The sequence below is a fragment of the Schistosoma mansoni genome, chromosome 5 (assembly GCF_000237925.1).
Source record: "Schistosoma mansoni strain Puerto Rico chromosome 5, complete genome".
In the NCBI taxonomy this organism is placed as follows: domain Eukaryota; kingdom Metazoa; phylum Platyhelminthes; class Trematoda; order Strigeidida; family Schistosomatidae; genus Schistosoma; species Schistosoma mansoni.
In genome coordinates this window covers 7,646,725-7,665,984 of record NC_031499.1, presented here as the reverse complement: position 1 = coordinate 7,665,984, position 19,260 = coordinate 7,646,725, and the positions used below count along the sequence as shown (strand labels likewise).

The 19,260-nt window shown below is 34.0% G+C and overlaps 1 protein-coding gene across 1 annotated transcript in view; it reads right to left on the bottom strand.

Moving 5' to 3' along the window:
• Positions 1 to 1,063: 1,063 nt before the first annotated feature.
• Positions 1,064 to 19,260, bottom strand: part of Smp_143980 (hypothetical protein) — a gene marked incomplete at its 3' end in the record, with an annotated part of 37,798 nt that continues 19,601 nt past the window's right edge. The window contains exons 6-12 of the mRNA XM_018797780.1: positions 14,647 to 14,874; positions 12,151 to 12,262; positions 5,759 to 6,291; positions 5,415 to 5,677; positions 4,619 to 5,324; positions 3,071 to 3,664; positions 1,064 to 1,677 (exon numbers count right to left, since the gene is read on the bottom strand). Coding sequence (XP_018652788.1) covers positions 1,064 to 1,677; positions 3,071 to 3,664; positions 4,619 to 5,324; positions 5,415 to 5,677; positions 5,759 to 6,291; positions 12,151 to 12,262; positions 14,647 to 14,874 — 3,050 coding nt within the window. The remainder of the gene's footprint in view (positions 1,678 to 3,070; positions 3,665 to 4,618; positions 5,325 to 5,414; positions 5,678 to 5,758; positions 6,292 to 12,150; positions 12,263 to 14,646; positions 14,875 to 19,260) is intronic.

The following is a 19,260-nucleotide window of genomic DNA, read 5'->3' as shown; positions in this document are numbered from 1 at the left end:
TGAACCGAAATTTCTGTTACTATTATTATTACTATCAGTAGTATTAATTGCATGGTTTTTATTAAAATGTTCCATAGTATTAATATTATTATTATTAGACCATAAAGGTGGCAATGGTGGATGTGATTTGCATAATATTTGATGGTTAGGATTTCTTTTTTCCTCTTCTTGTAATGATGATTCCATTGATATTTCTTGATAATTTATATTACGATTTAAATCATAATAATGATTGCTGATCATTGCATCAGATAATGGACGTGAATCAGAATCACCTAAGAGAATGGTTATTTTTTAGAGAAAAACAGAAGGAAACAATAATGAGTAGCATTCACAATAAATGTTGAAGAGATCCACAGTATTCTTCGATAAAACTTGGAAGTAGCTTTAAAAATACTGATAAATATATGTGTCCAATCAGCGTTCAATAGAAGTGCCTCAAAAACATCTAGAAAGTGAAGGATCACCTGTCAAATTTCTGATTGGACGATTACATCTACTGTTACTATGTTTAGTAGGATAACAAGACAGAAGTACTAGTCCATCTGAAATGTTATTAGTACTCTCGATTTCCTGTACATTATCTAACTTTGGAGTAAAGCAAGCTTTCCACAACTTGAGACCTTTTCTCTCTCAAATAGTCGTGTAGATTGAGCCAGTGGTCATTGTAGAGGGTTGAATAAACAATTCAAGCTTTCAACTAGATGTTTTAACTCTTTTATCTCTTGTAGTCAGACATTTAAATTCCAACTGTGGCCACCTTCAACTTACATATTTCAGTATAAGTGGTATACATCTTAGAACAAAATGATGATATATAAACAATACCCACTGGATAGATGAATAACTCAATTATTTAATAGTTTAACATGGTACATATCAAGCTATCGTTGCATAATTTTGTGTCACCCAAATACGTTCAGTGAGTAGGCATTCACTGAAAGTAATAGGTTCGATAATTTGTTCTGACAAGTAGTCCTAAACTAGGACGAAACAGCTATTCACCCGTCTCTGATTATTATTATTTGTCTAATAGATTTTATAATCTGATGTGTTTATCAAACTATAGAACCCGTTGTTTTCTTTTTCTTTTTAGTGAATAACGATAATTACCTTTCATCGCATTAATTCTACGTTGTACTTCATGATCTGATGATAACATTGATGATACAACTGTTGATGTTCCAGCTACAAGTCTGTTATTTGAATTCAACGGAATACAGTTAGAATCAATTGAATATGGTCGTTGTCCAGTGGTTGTATTCGATGAAAATCGATTATTTTTCTTATCATATGAACGTATTTCATCATAAGTTACATAATCAATAGTTGTTGGATGTTTCACTCGAGGTAGAGGAACAATGTCATCTGCGTTGGAAACAATTGATGTAGCAGTAGGGATAGAAAGATTAGTTGTAGTAATAGTAGTAGGGGTGATAAAACCATTGGTAATAACTTTTGTAACATTTATTATAGAATTATTATTATTATTCATTGAATTAATTTCATTTGATGATACAGTTTGTGATGTGATCAAATGTAATGAACTATATTGATCAGATTTTTGACTATTTATTGAATGTTCTGACACTTTAGAAAGATCAGAATCATCAGCAAATACTAAAGAACTAATTGCTGAACTTGTCCCACTATGAACTGCAGGTTGTTGATCAGTTTCTAAGAAATAAAATGTAATGATAAACTGAAGTCAATTACAAACGATAATCGTAAAGCTTGACACAATATTGTGAAGTGAACGAAGACCAATTTATTGTTTAAATAGTACAAAGAAAATGAAGAAAAACAAGTTTTATTATCAACTTTCCACGCCAAAGCTCAATCCAATGCTACGTGTTAAACCTAATGTTAGAGAGATAATAATTGGATTACAGCATGTTCCGTTTAGGATTATGCCGAAGCACTCTGATTGTCCATTCACTAATCAATCGGTGCCAATACAGATTTGGATAAGATTCTAGAATCTTCTCATGTAGAGATTATAAACATATTAACATTTCTCTTATTGTGGTTCTTTCTTTCATCCAACCATTTTATTGGGAATATGATTACGTTCCTGTTCAACCGTGGTTTCATTAGGGGAGTTTACAAGTGAAGTGGCCTCCATGAATGCTGAGCAATAGGAGCAGCTGGGTCTTAATGATTTCATTTTCTGTGTTTGCTCTTATACCACATGAATTCTATATGGATTAACAGTTTACTTTAATTTTCGCCAACATCAATTTAGGAATTCATCAAGACTATTATCATCAACGATATTAATGATAAGATTTAGAATACCACTACTACCTATAATACTACTAATGATTATGATAAGATTAATTCTAATACTAATGTGGTGTGGCCTACTTATATCCTCATAAGCAGTATATGGTGATGGTCAGACATAGAATGTATTTTGGCAACAGACCGATAAGCAAAGAACCGAAATGGAGCGCAATTTGTAGAAAAATGCATAAACAATGAAATTAGAGAAGCTAGATTTATATTTACAGAAAGGGACAGTGAAGATTGAGACAATCGATTGTTATTTTGCAAATTAACAGTTTGCAGTATGGTTATCAGATCTTAGTAAGATAGTTTGTAATTTGAACTTAAATCCATTCGATTGTCCTAATCAGTGTTATTGTTCACTACACTACTACTACTACTAATAGTAATAAAAATAATAATAAACGATACTTTCACTGTACTAAATAAGCGATCTTTTTGTATACACTAACAAAACAGTTGTCTGATGGAATTTGCTATTCATGAGGATTTTGAAAGTTGACCGATTGAATATTTGTTTCTTCTAATAAAATACCTAAACTGTTTAGTTGTGAATTAAACTAAATAGATAACTGCCATGACATTCATTCCTTTTCTGTATTGATTGTTAAAAACTATCTCTCTTATCGGAGTATGTTCATCTTGCCTGCGACTTACTTACTTACACCTGTTACCCCTCGTGGAGGAGCATAGGCCGCCTCAATATATTGCCAGTAAGTCATTAGTATGATAAGTAGACATGGATGATGGTTGCATCATCTTATCAACTTATTCAACTTACTATTTAATTTGATTAAATCATCATTTTTGTTCTCTACTGTATCACATTCCATATCATGATCATGATCAATATGATGGATTTTCTTTGCAGTTATCAAATGATCCAGTCGTTTTTCTTGTTGTTGTCTTCTTTTCAATGAAACAGGTTCCAAATATGGATCAGTTGTTAGATATGGTAAATGATTTAATTCATCTTTTTCAATATAATCCAATTTATTATAATTCAAGAAACTATTGTACATTGAATTCGGTATTGTTTGTTTTACTGAAGTAACTGTAGTAGAATTTAATTTAACCAATGGATCATTTTTGACAATATGATTAATAGTACTACTGCCTCCATTGTTATTGTTGCATAAATCGATGAATTCAGTTGATAGTAATGAATCTATTCGACTACTACCTTGTAAACTGGTTTTTGTTGTATTACGTGATAACATATCATTGATGGTAGTGTGTTCATCTCCACTGCTATACATAGTATGATGATTTTGATGATGTTGATAAGCATCTTGATGAAATAATGATGGTTTTACTGTTTGAGTACTCCACATATTCTCGATATAATGGTGTTTTCTATGTAAATCATTCGATTCTGTTAGTAGAATGAAAAGAGAAGAGGGACGAAACATAGAATGAAAAGGTATAACTTGTGTCTTTACTGAAAAATAAATGACAGGATTTTGTAGTTCAAGACATGTACTGACCTGAGTAAGACATTCAATGGAAACAAGGAAGCAGTGGAGAGACAGATGTTTTTTCTTTATATGTGACTTCCAAACAATGAAGATATACGAGCCCGAGGTCTTGTGTCGAGCGCCTAATCGAATTCGACCTATAAACGATGGTAGTTATCATGAAAAGAACTGAGGATTCTCTACAGTAGACATGACCTTGATAGAATAATGCTAATAACTTCAAATGTGTCGTAAAGCTTCGGCTTAATTCTTTTTTAATTGAGATATACCATTTCTTACGAAACGAAAAAATTCATATGGCTTCTAAACAATCACACTGACTGATTGTTTATTTTGTCTCTGGCTAGCTACTATTGGTTTCCTCTAATCTAATTAATCAGTTTCATTGATTCTTTATGTTATGATAATGACGATGAGTTGATGTTAACTTGCTTTGAATATACTGTTGCCTAGGATTATATGTCACTTTTCGGCCTCATAAAACCTTAGTATTCGTCTTAGACATATTTCATGCACAACTACAAAGTAATCGTAGACATTACGTAGCCATTGTTTAGTGTCTCACCAAAGACATGGTTTAATGCCATTTGCCACAGATTCTCAGCGAAACTTCTCATGTAACCTAACGTTACGATTACCAACTGACGATATAACTATTATTAGTCCATGATATAATCCATGCAAATCAATAATCTGTTCAAACCTTCTACAATGAGAGAGAAACATGAATTGAAAAGACAGGTCATTCAACATTGAATGCAAAGGGGATAACCATAATAGTTTTCATATGACTATTTACAAGTAGTATAAAATATGTTATCGAAAATGTTAAGGAAAACCATGTTACTTACCTGACACTGATTGCAAAGATGGTTGTATCAATGGATGAGTAACATGACGTCCACTTAATCGAAATGAATCAAAATGTTGTTTATCGACTGGATAATGACTGGTCAACGGTACAATATTGCTACTATTATTATTGTTATTATTTGATGTAGCTAAGTAATTAAATGTAGGTAATACTGGCATTGATGGCATTATTTCTGTACGTGATGTGTTGAATGATGAAGACCTCAATGATGATTTTTTATAAGATAATCCATAACTATTATTATTATGATTGTTACTTTGATATCTTGGTGGTGTGAATGAACCGTTGCTTTGATTAAAACTACGAAAAAACGATGATAATCGTCGGATGCCATTACTAAAACTATTTCGACTTGGTGGTGTGAACTTCCACGGTAAGTCATTATCATTCACATTGATCCATGAAATAGATTGTATATTTGAATTAGTCTTAGGATAGATAGCCGACGATATATTGTCCCTATTACTATTATTATTACTTGGTAAATTCATAGGATATTTTGTATAAATTGGTGAATTTGCTTGATCATCATTTGCGTATAAAGCGCTAACTATCCCGGAATTACTACTATTATTCGTTGCTGTAATCAATGTCCTTGTACTTTGTTGTGTTCTCTCACTCCCAGATCTTTCTGATCTTAGAAATACGTGATTTGAGTATGGATGTTGATGATTTAATTCTTCCTTGTTTGATAACGATGATGTTGATGATGGTGATGATGATATAGGTATCATAGGTAATGATGGTTCAGCTGTTGTTCCAAATCTTGACACATTATCATTGGTCAATAATCCACTATTATTTGATGATGTCATTAAATGACGATTATTTGGTAATTGTGGAGTTGATTTCCCTAAAAAACTACCAGATGATTCCAAAAGACCACGTTGAGATAATGATTGAATTTCTTGACGTCTTTGCAATTGTGTATATAATCGACGCTTTTTTCGCATACTTCTACGCCATGGTAACCACCATGAACGTGGTATACCGTTTGGTGGATTCAATGATGGAAAAAGAATTGTTTCACTAGATGCTCCAAACCTTGAATGGTTATTATTATTAGTAGTCGTACTATTAGTATGATTAGTATTGTGATTAAAGGCAGGAGGAGCACCATTAGTACTGCTAATATGAGATGTGGAATTCGTCCGTAGCCATGGTAATGAATTCATAATCTGTCTACGATCTGAACTCGGTGTGTTCGGTACCAATGTTAATGCTGAAATAGCAGTAGGAGGTTTTTGATTTCTTTTCATAGAAGAGTTACGCCATGGTGGTAAATGACCATCTGTAATAAAGTCAATATTTGATGGTTTTTTATTCACACCTGAAACAGTTGATGAATGAAGTAAAAATGTTGGTTGTTGTTGTTGTGCTGTGTTCGAAAAATCTGGGAAACTTCCATTGATCGTATTATGACTCAATAAATAAGGATAAGATTTGAAGAGATTTCCATTGGTGGAAACTATGTGATCATGGTTGTTGTTGCTGTTATTATTATTATGAAATGACATGAGAGACCTTTTGCATGTTGGAAATAACAAAGTATCCTTAGATCTACTAAATGTTCCCAATGAACAGGAACCAAGACGATTCGACGATGAAATTGCAGCCAGGTCAATAGTTTTATGATAATGTTCAAATAATCTAAAAAGAAAAATACAATGAGTGATAATCTAAACAATGTCCATTATCCCCATTTTTGTTTAACTTAATTATAGACCTGTTGCTGGAAATAACACTCTCGTCGACTGAATTTTTAGGAATTGATCTCCTACCAGGAGGTCCACTTATGGACTTAGAATACGCAGATGACATAGTCCTGTTTGGTGAAGACGCTGACAAAATGCAGAGTCTTCTGTTAGAACCGAGTAATAATGCCAGGATGTTTGGGATGCGTTTCTCCCCATCCAAATGTAAATTGTTACTCCAGGACTGGCCTGCGTCAACACCTGAACTAAGTATAGGGAGCGAAGTAGTCGAACGCGTCGACAACTTCACTTATCTTGGAAGTCTGATCAGCTCTAATGGGTTGGTGTCTGACGAAATCTCTGCACGGATTGAGAAAGCTCGTTTGGCTTTTGCCAACTTACGTCAACTATGGCGAAGACGAGATATCCATCTATCAATTAAAAGACGAGTATACTGCGCAGCAGTTCGCTCTGTTCTACTTTACGGCTGCGAAACATGGCCATTAAGAGTAGAAGATACTCGTAAGTTACTAGTATTTGACCACAGATGCCTTAGAAATATTTCTAGCATCTGTTGGGATCACAGGGTAAGTAAAAGTGAGGTTAGATATAGGGTATTAGGAAATGATGGCAAATCAGTTGATGAGTCTTCATCGACTAAGATGGTTAGGCCACGTGTTACGTATACCTGAACACCGATTACCACGACGCGCTATGCTGACTAGTGTAGGGGATGGTTGGAAAAGAGTTAGGGGTGGCCAAACCAAAACATGGCATCAGTGCTTGAAGTCACTAAGTTCTAGTCTGAGCCATGTTGGCAGGTGCAGACTACCTGGTTGGGGTCCACGTGACTATTGCAACTAATGGTTGGAGACTGTGTGTGTCATGGCTCAGAATCGATCACAATGGCGTAGGTGTATACACTCTTTATCTTCCCTTAAACCTTGAGATTAAAATTGCTTCATAACTTTCTTCCTTCCTATACTATATCCTTAGATACAACCTATCTTTTATATACTACCACCACTAAATTAACTACTTCTATGAATCCGGTGTTCATCTTGTTGTACTAATGAGGTATGGCAACTTGGACCGATGTATATGTGTGCCTGGTCCTACGTTGTAGCTGACTGACTGATACTACTCGCGGCATTTAAACCAACTTGACAGTTAACAGAATTACATCAACATGAAAATATTGCACAAATACGATATTGACTGCTACTTAGCAATCAGTCAGTTGTAAGTTGAATACAGCTTAGTTAGGGTCAATAAGATAACCCTAACTAATGGTTATGAACCTCGAGCGTCATGATATGAAATTGACTGCAACGTCGCCAATCTATGTGATAAGTGCAGGATTATTCCGTGTAGAAGGACTAGTAACAGGTTAGATAATCAATATAAATTGTTAAAGTATTCAACATATCAATGGAGTCGGTCAATAGGTAATGTAAAAGAATTGTACTAGACATCTACCTATCTATATATACATTAACAAATCAATCACTATACAACTTTGTATTCTACATGTATTCTACATCAATACACAGATATATATTTATATATAAAATAAAACTTTAACTTACTTATGCCTCAGACTACAGACAACAAGAAAAGTAGCCAAAAGAAATATTAATATTCCAAGTATAGAACCTAAGGCAACTGAAATTATATAAATCAATAAAGAACAAAAAAAACTTTTATAAATATACGATTCAATGGAATATAAACATTCATTTTCAAGTATTCAATGGACAGAAGAGAAACATGCAGTATGGACTTTACAACTGTAAACCATAAATTTAATTCATGCTTTCCTACTTTGCTGTAAGAAATCTGATAGTAAAAGCACTAGCCATTTAAAGTAGATCTTTAAGTTAACTACAAATATCTGTACTTGACAAACAAGATGGATAAGATGCAGGTTTATTATTGTACAAAATATATTACTATTAAGTATAAATAACTCATCGGTTAATATGTACAGATACACGTGACAGAACTAGAAAGAAAGGCCCAGGACAGATTGGATTGGAGAATGCTAGTCGGTGGCCTACGCTCCATTGAGAGTAACAGGCCTAAGTAGTAGTAGTAGTAGTAGTATTAAGTAGTACAAAATATATTATTATTAAGCATAAATAGCTCATTGGCTAATATGTACAGATGCACATGATTCCTTTAAAAACTGACCATACAAGGCATCATCCACATAAAATCAAAAAAAAAGAAGACATACACATTCAAAATACCTGTAAATATTTGACGAAATATATAAAGAAAGAGAATGAGAACAGTTTATTAAAGAAGATGAGGAAGGACTACCAAAGGTAATTCAAAACCGATGGAATGTAGGACAGTATTAATTAACATCCATAATATTGATTAATCTAACTCGTATATATATATATATATATCCTGTAGGACTATATTGTAAACAGATGTTACACATAAACTTATCATTCTTCCAACTGGCTTCATTTTCACTTTACATGATTCGGATTTCGTTGTGAATTAATTTTATGAAAGCATTAAATAGTGCAGTTAATTCAACTGTCAATCATATTAAAATGAACGACATATAAGCAATGATGCATAGGCTGTCAGTGGAACCTAGGAGGCGCGTTTTGCCCTATTTGCGACTCGTCAGCCAGACGCAGCTGCATCTCAGCGTGGATGTTCCATCTGAGACTCGAACCCGTAACCTTTCGCTTCAAACGCCATCGCGTTATCCATTCAGCTACTGAGTCCTGATAGCCACTTGCTTGTGCATATAGTTATTTTTTTTTAAAGACACAAGGTGATTACAATAAATACAGTGTTATGAGTTAGACAAACACAAACATAGTGCACGCAGTGTCGAACCACCTAGACTAGTGGCCACATTGCGACTTGGTCGATAGCATTCGATCAGCACTAAGAAGGACTTGACACGCATGACATTGATCACCACACAGTGACCAATCAATTGTGAAACACTGGATTCCTTAGAATATACCAATGAGAACAGAATCACTACTTCAAGAAATTTATGAGTTATAAAGTCCGTATACTTATTAGTACTATGAAACATAAAACGTAATTAGGTCAACACTCATTAGACATTAACGCCCGAAAAGTTCTTGAACTATCTCAAAACTAACTAAATCGCTCTTCTCTCATTGGCGGGAATCAGCACGTTCATATACTAAACAGGACACGCACTCAAGTACACGTTATAACACATTTACACAGACAAATAAATAAATCAACATAGAGAATGAAGCAAAAGATCTAATTTATAAAGTTCAGAAATGAGGAACCTGTTAAAATACAAAGTCCTAGTAACAACTCAACTCATTTCAACAGGGTTAACATTACACAGGTACGAAAAGTTATTCAAATAAATGACAAACATTCATTCTATAGAGGAAACATTGAAGAACTCAATTCAAGCATAAACAAATATAATACATGCTGAATAACAAGATCGTTTATAAAATCAGTTAGAACATTTAACATTATAAACATGATCATCGTTATCTTTCTTATTATCACTGTCATTATTATTACTACAAACTGCACAAAAACTTGAAGAGAAAGTTTTGTCAGCTTTTATGAATATTATCGTTACATGCACACTCACACACATACAAAGACACACATGTACAAACCAACACAGATATGCCTATAGACACATTGAAAGGACTTACCATCCTATCATGATAAGTTATTTTACTTGAAAAGAAAAGGTATTAACGGGATTATTATTATTAGTAGTAGTATAGTTGGAAAGTAGAGAAAAAAACAGAATTCCAGGCTAAAATGTAAAACAACATCATGAATTATTCGAAATTTGAGACTTCGTATGATCTTGAGGTCCTAGGTAAGATAACCGGGAAAGTTGGTAATACGCACTTCTGAAGAAACTGATAAATAACGAAACAGTTACTTAGTGCTTCTCAGTTTGAATGATTATCTGACTACAGTTTATTGAAAACGACAAAGTACAGTAGTATTGGTTGGTTATCAATTGATGGTAATCTTGCTATGATTATGTAAAGATTTCGTCCAACTTCTTAACTAAATTGAACATTCCTTAATTGATATGAAAGTGTTATTGTTTGATTAAAGGATTTGAAAAGACTACTTTTTGAATAGTATATAGTAGTCATTATAAAAAGACATTGCTAACAACTGAACTGTGGATGTATTGTGTTAAAAAGATCTTGACAACAATAAGACAACTATCATCCATTGCTTAGTGACTTTCAATCCAAAACGATTATCCAGCCCTAACTGAAATCAATATGTTATCAGTTAACCGATAAAATAACATTTCATTTTGACAAAGTAGATAAATTGTAGCTAGCAGCAAAACTCAATATATGCCTTTCGTCCTATCTTTGGCTAGCTAGTCAGACTCCAACCCAGAAACCTTTCATTCCAAATATCCAATGTTTTGTGTACTGAACCATTTTTTTCACTCATCGACTAGCTAGTTCAAAACAACTGATGTGCATATCGTTATTAGTGAAGATTCGGATCACGGCTCCATCAAGGAGATTAACACAAGTTGTACACGTATATGCTATTAAGATAATTGAAACACTTTACTATTAATTGCCTAAATTATTTCTTGTTTTATCACTCAGTAACTCTAATCAAAAAATGCTGTACACACATCATATGTTAAATGAGAATTTGATTGCAATTATGACTCGATCTAAGTTACACTATTATTTAAAACCTGGAAGCAATAGACACTCATTTCATCCTAGTATGTAACCCTTCAGAATTGTGCATCCACAATTACGCACGTGGAATTCGAACCCAGTACCTTCAGTTTCTCGACGACAATAAACCTCTGGAATATTCAGTGTTCAAAACATAAGTACGGGTTTCTTCTTCTATATTACTTAATCAAATTAAAACATAAAATCCTAGTGTACAACATGCAAGAAAACAAATGTATGATTATTATTACCATTATATGTGAAAATTGTATTTGAAATAGTCTCAGCGATTGAAATTCAAACGATCATAAAGTTTCGTCCAGATAACTTGTCTGGATTTCTTCAGGGTAACAATAAAAACCATCAGAGAAATACAGAGTGTTTTTTTTAACAATCATTGATTTTGATTATTACCCTGAAGAAGTCCAGACAAGTTAGCTGGACGAAACCGTTGGAATTACAATAGCTGAGAATATTTTAAATATAATTCTTATATATAATGACTTCTTTATACCCGGCGCCTAATTTTTGTCAAGCGATTCGTTCTAATCTTGACGAATATTCGTATATATTATTACTATTATTGAATATTGAATGTTCAATAAGTCATTGAATCATGGTTGAGATAACGGATAAATCAGTTCACATCAATATATCCAACATGTAAAACAATGTACATGTATATAGAATACATAAACAGAGAGAAGAACAAAAAGAAGAAAGAAACGGAAGAAATACTGTCAATTAAATAGAGATATACACAATATGTATATTGTAGATAAGTAATTCAAACGACATGACAACAAAGTGATATATACACAAATACACACACTGACACAACAGAACATCATTCTATAGAAGTATCAAGAGAATCAAACAACTTACAGTTTGTTTGTATTAGATAATAAAATGTGTTTTTGTTTGTTATAAGTGTATCTACAAAACTGAACTGCACAAATACTACTACCCACCGAATATTGAGATGGAGGAGGGGGGTGGAAGTGTGTGTGTGCGCGCATAAAAAAGGGGGTGAAAAACACTGATGTATTTTCATGAGATATTTTTTTTCAGAAAATTTCTTATTAATGACTCAATATTACCTGTGTATTTCAATAAAATTAATTGATAATGAAGATAAGGTAATGAGAGAGATTAGATTACACAATAAATGGTTTAGTCTATGTGTGCTTCTTAAATTCATTATTGTCCTTTCTAAATTATGGTGTAGGGCTCACATACATTGTGAACATGAAATAATAAAGAAAATGAGCAATAGGTGCTATTAACATTGTTACACGTCTTATAAAATCGAGATATACAGCTGACACAATGCTATATCACTTCATTGAAACACTATAAAACCACGTTAAACATTTAACAGTTCATCTGACCAGTTATAGTAAGCAAAAGAAAGAAGGTATGTTTGAGTAATTATATGTTTTGATTGAGATCATGAGTTGAACAATATAAGACCGCCATTGAAAACTTTGAAGTATTGGACAATTGTTTTGTCTTAGTATGGGACCCATCAAAAATGGTTATCCACAATCCCGCACGCAGGATTTGAACTCGAGACCTTCTGTCCGAAATAAGTCAGATTGTTTTGTGTAGAGTTAAATTAAAACTATTGACTAGCTCCTAAAATCGAAAAAGGTTGCGAACGATGTTCAAACAAATAATCCAATAACTGAAAGTTAAACGTCTTAACTTTATTAAACCACTGTTTCACCACAGAGTTACATAGACATTCAATCATGAAAACCAAAGTAGAAGTTAAAAACTAGTATGTATCACCGATCGGAAGTGAAATGTCTGGCAGTAGAAGATTAAGATAAAAGAAAAGACAACAAGAATATAGAGTGATTGGTGTGGAGACGATGGGATAATCAAGTCTGAAACAATTGATTGACATTTCGCAAATGAAGTATTTACTATATGGTTCTCAGACTTCATTAGGACGTTCTATAATTTTATACTCAAATACATTTGGTTGTCCCCCATCGGTGTTTTCATGCACAACACATTTATTACACGATATCCAACAGACAAAACTTTATAAACTTTTAAAAATGAATATGAAATGGTTACACTAGTCGTCGTCAAAAAGTCCTTTTTATACATAATTATTTCAATATACACAAGTTACTTTACAGAGCGATTAGTATAATAAAAACTAGTATTATTACCGACCGTTGCTGCTACCTTGATGTGGTGGTCGGGCTTGCCTATCGTGATGAACCAATCGAACTATACTGGCTGGAACAATCGTTCTTCAATGTCCTACCATGCCAGACAGGTCGGTTGAAGAGCGGTAAGACTAAAGGTAGAAAACCCAGATCCGAAAGCGGAGTTGTACTGCCGACTGTACAGAGATGTGACGGCAGTTAGTTGTTTCCTTCAAACAACCAGCATAACAGCGATGCTACCTTCCCACAAGGAAGGGTGGGTTAGAAAAGTTCGACCTTAAAATGCTATATACCACAGATATCCGTCTCCGGCGGTAAGGTCCCAACAAGTATGGAGCTAACACAAAAACTACCCACAAAAAAGTCGTGTGTGACCGACCTCAAGCAGTTGACCCTTGGGCACTGCGGTCAAGCTCTCATGTCTTTAGGACCACTTATAATCCAGTTTCCTTTTCAGGTCCCTCAAAAAATACCCTTCCACGGTGTGAGCAACCGGGAAGTGATAAGTGCCCTAATACCTCTAATTGCACTCAAGATCACTATATTCATAATCAATCTCCTTCGATCCCTACAATTCCTTCTATCTGAACTTTCAACACTGAACTTGTTTCAGTTTCCTCCTAAGTATCAACATGGCCAACGATTCTAGTGCGCGAAACACTGTCCCAGGTCTTTTAAAAACCTCGCTCCAAACTGCACATTGAACCTTTCAACGTACGTATCCTAAGTCAAATCGGTCAACAGGACTTCTTGACTAAGACCATAGAATCGGGTACTATTGATGTATGCTGTGTTTCCGAAACACGCATACAGGATCCTAGTGCGGTGATTCCCTTGACCTCACCTCGCCAAAATGAATAGCCAACGAAATACACCCTCCATGTATCTGGCTTCGCTATGACTGGTTCTCGTGGACTTGCAGGTGTAAGCATAGCTCCTAGTACAACGGCAGAACAACCACTATGAGAATGGATCCCCGATAACAGTCGCCCATGTGCTGTCCTGCTAAATGGCTCCGTAGCAACCCGGAAGGATAGGGTTACACGTCGTTGCCTTTTTGTCGTTTCTGTCAATGCTCCTACTTCAGTGGCAATACTGCATGAATACCTTTGTTATAAAATCATAGTGATAAAATACCCATATATGATCACACTTTTGGCATGAACGACACAAAATAATTAGATCCAATAAAATGACTGCTACAACACCAAGAACAAATAGCCTTCTATGAATAATATTCCATCTCATCATTTCATACTACTTATTAAGTTTCTCTCTTCAACTATACTATAACTATTGTTAACATGAGGACAATCTAAATAATATGTAAAACAGCATATTATATAAATATATATCTAGAGAGAGAAGTCGGATGGAAACAACAACGTTTCTCTCTCTTGCTTTAATTACCTGATGAAAGATGTGTTACTTGATCATTATCATTGGCAGCTTTCAAATACAATGATGTATGAGTAGTATTGAATTCTGATTGATCAACATTTGTCAAAATCTTCAACATCATCTCATCACTACTGTTCATATCCAACTGATTACTATTTAAGGATAATTTTGTATTTTTGTTTTCCATTTTTTGTAAATTTTTAGTGATTTGTGCAACAAATGTAGCAAGTTCATCGGCTATAAAGTAAATAAAAATGAATAAGTGTTGTTGTTGATGATCTTTTCTTTCTTTTTCTTCAAACAAAAAATTGATAAATTCTCAGATGCAGGTACATCCAGTTGACGAGTCTCAAATAGGACGAAACGCGCGTCCTGGATTTCACTGCTAGCCACTATCCATCTTTGCAAACGATCGATAATTTAAAATAAATATTTAACAATCGAAGAATTTTTTTCTTTTGTAAAACAGAATTAAAACGAAGAATTTCGTTATTGGTAAACTATTTGAAATACCTTAGCGAGACAACTGTCTCACAGCCAACGTGGTTGAACACCATTCCTTTCAACTTTTCACCAGAACTCTTTAAAATTTCTCTCAAAGTTGACCGTGAGACCTGAAGGTCATGAGGTCCAATCCCCTCCAAGACTGTTGGTATATACTGCTCAGTAGTCCCATTCTATCACAAAACATCTGTACAATGAACGGTACGTTTTAATAACACCCCCCTCTTAAAAAATCTATGTTAATTCATGAAAAATACCATGAATAAACAAAATTTATCGTTTCTCTTTCAATGTAACAATCATTTTAACTGGTACAATTATATACTTATGTAATTTAAGCATTACAGCAAATTAATCATTGCAAATCACATGTATCATTATTATGATAGCGATATCTGTACATATCTAGTTTCTATCACCATCACTCTCACTCTCCCTTATAACTTTGTTGCTAATCGTGACATTTATTTACGTGATATATGTTGATCTGTGCATGTGTGTGTAAGGGGGGGGTGCGGTGAATATGTGCATGTTTTACAATGAAAATTGACTAATGATTCTATTTTTTTTTAAAAACAATGAAAGAGCTAATTACATTTTAACTCATAATTGTTTTGTTTTTTTTTGGTTGTATAAATTAAAATAAATAAATAGACAAAGAAAACAAGTACGCGTCTAAAGTCCAAATTTATAAATTATGGTGTTTTTTTGTTTAAACAAGACAATTATTTCGAATCATCTAACTCATTCTTATCCATATTTAAGTTGTGAAAATTGTAAACCAATCTAAGTTAGACATCTATTAAAAATCTGGTATCAATAAAGGCTGGTTTTGTTTTACTATAAGACTTCTCAACAGTGAAGATTCATGGTCACCTAAACGCGGAATTGAAACTCGAGATCAATAAGTTTGTATTCAACAAACTATAACATCGTTGAATGCCGAATCAATTGTCAAGATGTTGCATTCCAGATTATGAGGTCCATGGATGTGATTTGGTTAGGAGTACAACGCTAAGACAAAACGGACAATACAACTCTTCATAACATTGTCACCAGTAGTGACCGTCTAATTATTGTTTATAAAATTGAGCAAACTGAAATTTTGCGAATTGTAATAAAATAAAGAGATGATCTGTCCAGTAAATAAACAAACTAAGAAAAAGGCTTGTCCATACACTTCTAGTGTAATTTAGAGAAAAATAACTCTCGAGAAATCTATGAAGCACTAACAAGTTGTAGATGGAGGGGATGTACTAAAAACACCAGCTCATTACAGGTGAAATAAAGGTTTTAATGAGAGCCATGAAGAATACATTACCGATTCGAAACCAAAACGATGGTCAACTGCTTGGGTTGATGATAGCATAGAGTTGTGTTCAGTTTATTGTACTTTTTAATTAATTAGTGATGAACTAAAAATTTGGGATAAACGTCTAAGCACACAACTGTAACAAAACGTGGACAGATGAAACACCTAAGAAGTCAGACACCTGGGAACTTTGTGTGACCTTCTGACCAACGCAAACAGAGGCATTACCATTGATAGGGAGAAAATCTGAAGGACAAACTACATAGACATAATTGGATACTGAAATTGATTTTGTTCAACAAAAGAGTTTTTTTTATCAATGACCAATGCTCCACTAAGATCGCACCGATTGATAACCCATGAAACAGATAGAAAGATAATAATTAAGTAGAGAAAGCATATATTCTTCCCTACCCACCTAACAATTAAGACATATACGCCGACTTCTAATCGTAATGCACATAAATCTAGGTGAATTTGTGAATCAGTATCTCAGTGAACCAAACAATCGGTTTTTGCAAACTATCTCAGTTTCAAACCTATTATAAAACTTGTATTGTGTGATTCCATACCATCATATATTTTGCTAAGGATTGTTGTTGAAAACATTTGTTACACTGATGAACTGTGTAAAAATAGTCACATATTATGTCATATATTGACTGAAAATGGGAAATATATGTATTTCAAATCCTTTAACAAGTTGTAAAATGACAGTTCTCAACAGAAAGCCTGTAATTTCATGATTTAAACACGTGATGGTTTGAATACGTTTATATCACTGAAGAGTCCTAAAGTACGACAAAACAACAGATAATCACTATTTACTTTTCAATCTGTAATGAATGACATTTATAAACTGAATCCTAGTCAAGAAACAATATGATCTAGACAAAAGAATCAATTTAGTTAAAGATAAATTATTAAAAAAGTACATTGAATAGGCAAACAAATAGATCATCATTATCTAATTAACCTGATCGAGTCGTAGTCAAATATAAATATAACGTTATTTCATGTTCGTATTGTTTGTATAAGTCTTCCTATTGGTGTTTAGGACCTCAAATGATCAGTCTTTTATTGGTATACGAGGATCCTGTGTGGATTTCCTCAATATTGCCTTAAGTCAGAAGCATTGTAAGCAATGATGGAAGATAACTAGCAGTGGGATCCAGAACGTGAGTTTCGTCTTATTTGTGACTCATCAGATGGATGTACCTTCATCCTATGAATCAAACTTCACCGCACTGCACAAGGTAGGTGGCTATCCGGACTCAGTAGATAAGTGAATGACGCGATGGTGTTCCAAGCAGACGGTACTGAGTCGGAGTACCGGGGTGAACATCAACTCTTGAATGCAGGTACATCCGGATGACGAGTTCCAGATTGGATGAAATGCGCGTCCTGGATTTCACTGCCAACCACAATCATCTCTGCTTACAAACATAACTTCGCCCTTAATTAGGCAATGGTCTGATCGATTTATTTATTAGTTTACACCAAAATCAAACTTATTCGACTTGAAAAATATATTTCTTGGTTATGTTCTTCATACATCAATCTTTTTTAGAGTATTTGTAGAAAACTAGAAAACACTGGGTAACTACTTTATCCTAAGTAATAATACTGTTCTTCTTCTTTTCAGTAATATTTGCTTGAACTGAAGACTTCAGAATCGTTTTCAATGGTAATTTTGACCATGAACTTGATACGAAACTGTGTAAACATCACACACCAATAGGAAAAAACACTAGGTAGGTGTTTTAACCTTATCTGAAACTCTTGAAAAGTGTATACACCTAATTTCTAAACAAAATAAAACCTTGTGATGAAATATCAATTCACAGGGTTCTTCACCATCTCCGATGGATTATAATTTATAATAAAATCATTTAATTCCACGATTGTTAAGGAATACTGCAAACTAGGTAGCCAATGCAAATAATTGACATATATATGTTTATTGGTCGACAAATAAATTGATAACATTCAACTCAAGACATTCCGAAATAATTATACGGATTTATTTTTATTTATTTAAACGCATAAATACTGGTACCAAGTACCAAGTATATATGCACCATACAGATCATTCGCTTTGTGTGAGAGCTCGAATACTGAACGGGCACGCAAACCGAAACAGGTGATTTTGTTAGAGTGCCACTCCTCGAGCCTCTGACCTACAGGTCTAACCCACAAGGCAGTGGATGAGCGTTGGGAGATGCAGTCCCATAGTCGCCTGTGGCCAATAATGGGTTCATACACCCATTGTTCCCTCAGAATCCTGAAGGCCATGTGAACCACCGATTTAGAATCAGGGTTTTCCAAGTCCCCTAGGTAGACCCTCCATTTACACCGACCCGGTTAAAGCGCCGGACATTCTCTTTTCGTCTAATTCACCTTGTAAACAATGCCGCTGTCGCGAGAGGCCAACATGTAGGACTTCCATGGAAGTGGCTTTATACGTTTATACATGTAAGAGCATTTCGAGAGGGAGAGCTGACTTCCCTTAGACCGTGCGAGGGCATTTACATTCACGAACATAGAGTTCAAAATATCCACATGATCCACAAATGATCACAATACAGTTCAACTCACAAGTGAACTACTCATGTGATAATTAACACAGTATTTTTTTGAAATCAAGAACAAATTAGTGAAGTTTGAACATTGAACCTAACCGTTTAACTAATAAAACAAAACAATATTTACATAATAAAACATACAAACAAATACATGTAGTTATGACTTTTTCTGATGAGTCATAGTAAAAAGAATAAAATTAAAACACGAAGTTCAGCGAGGAG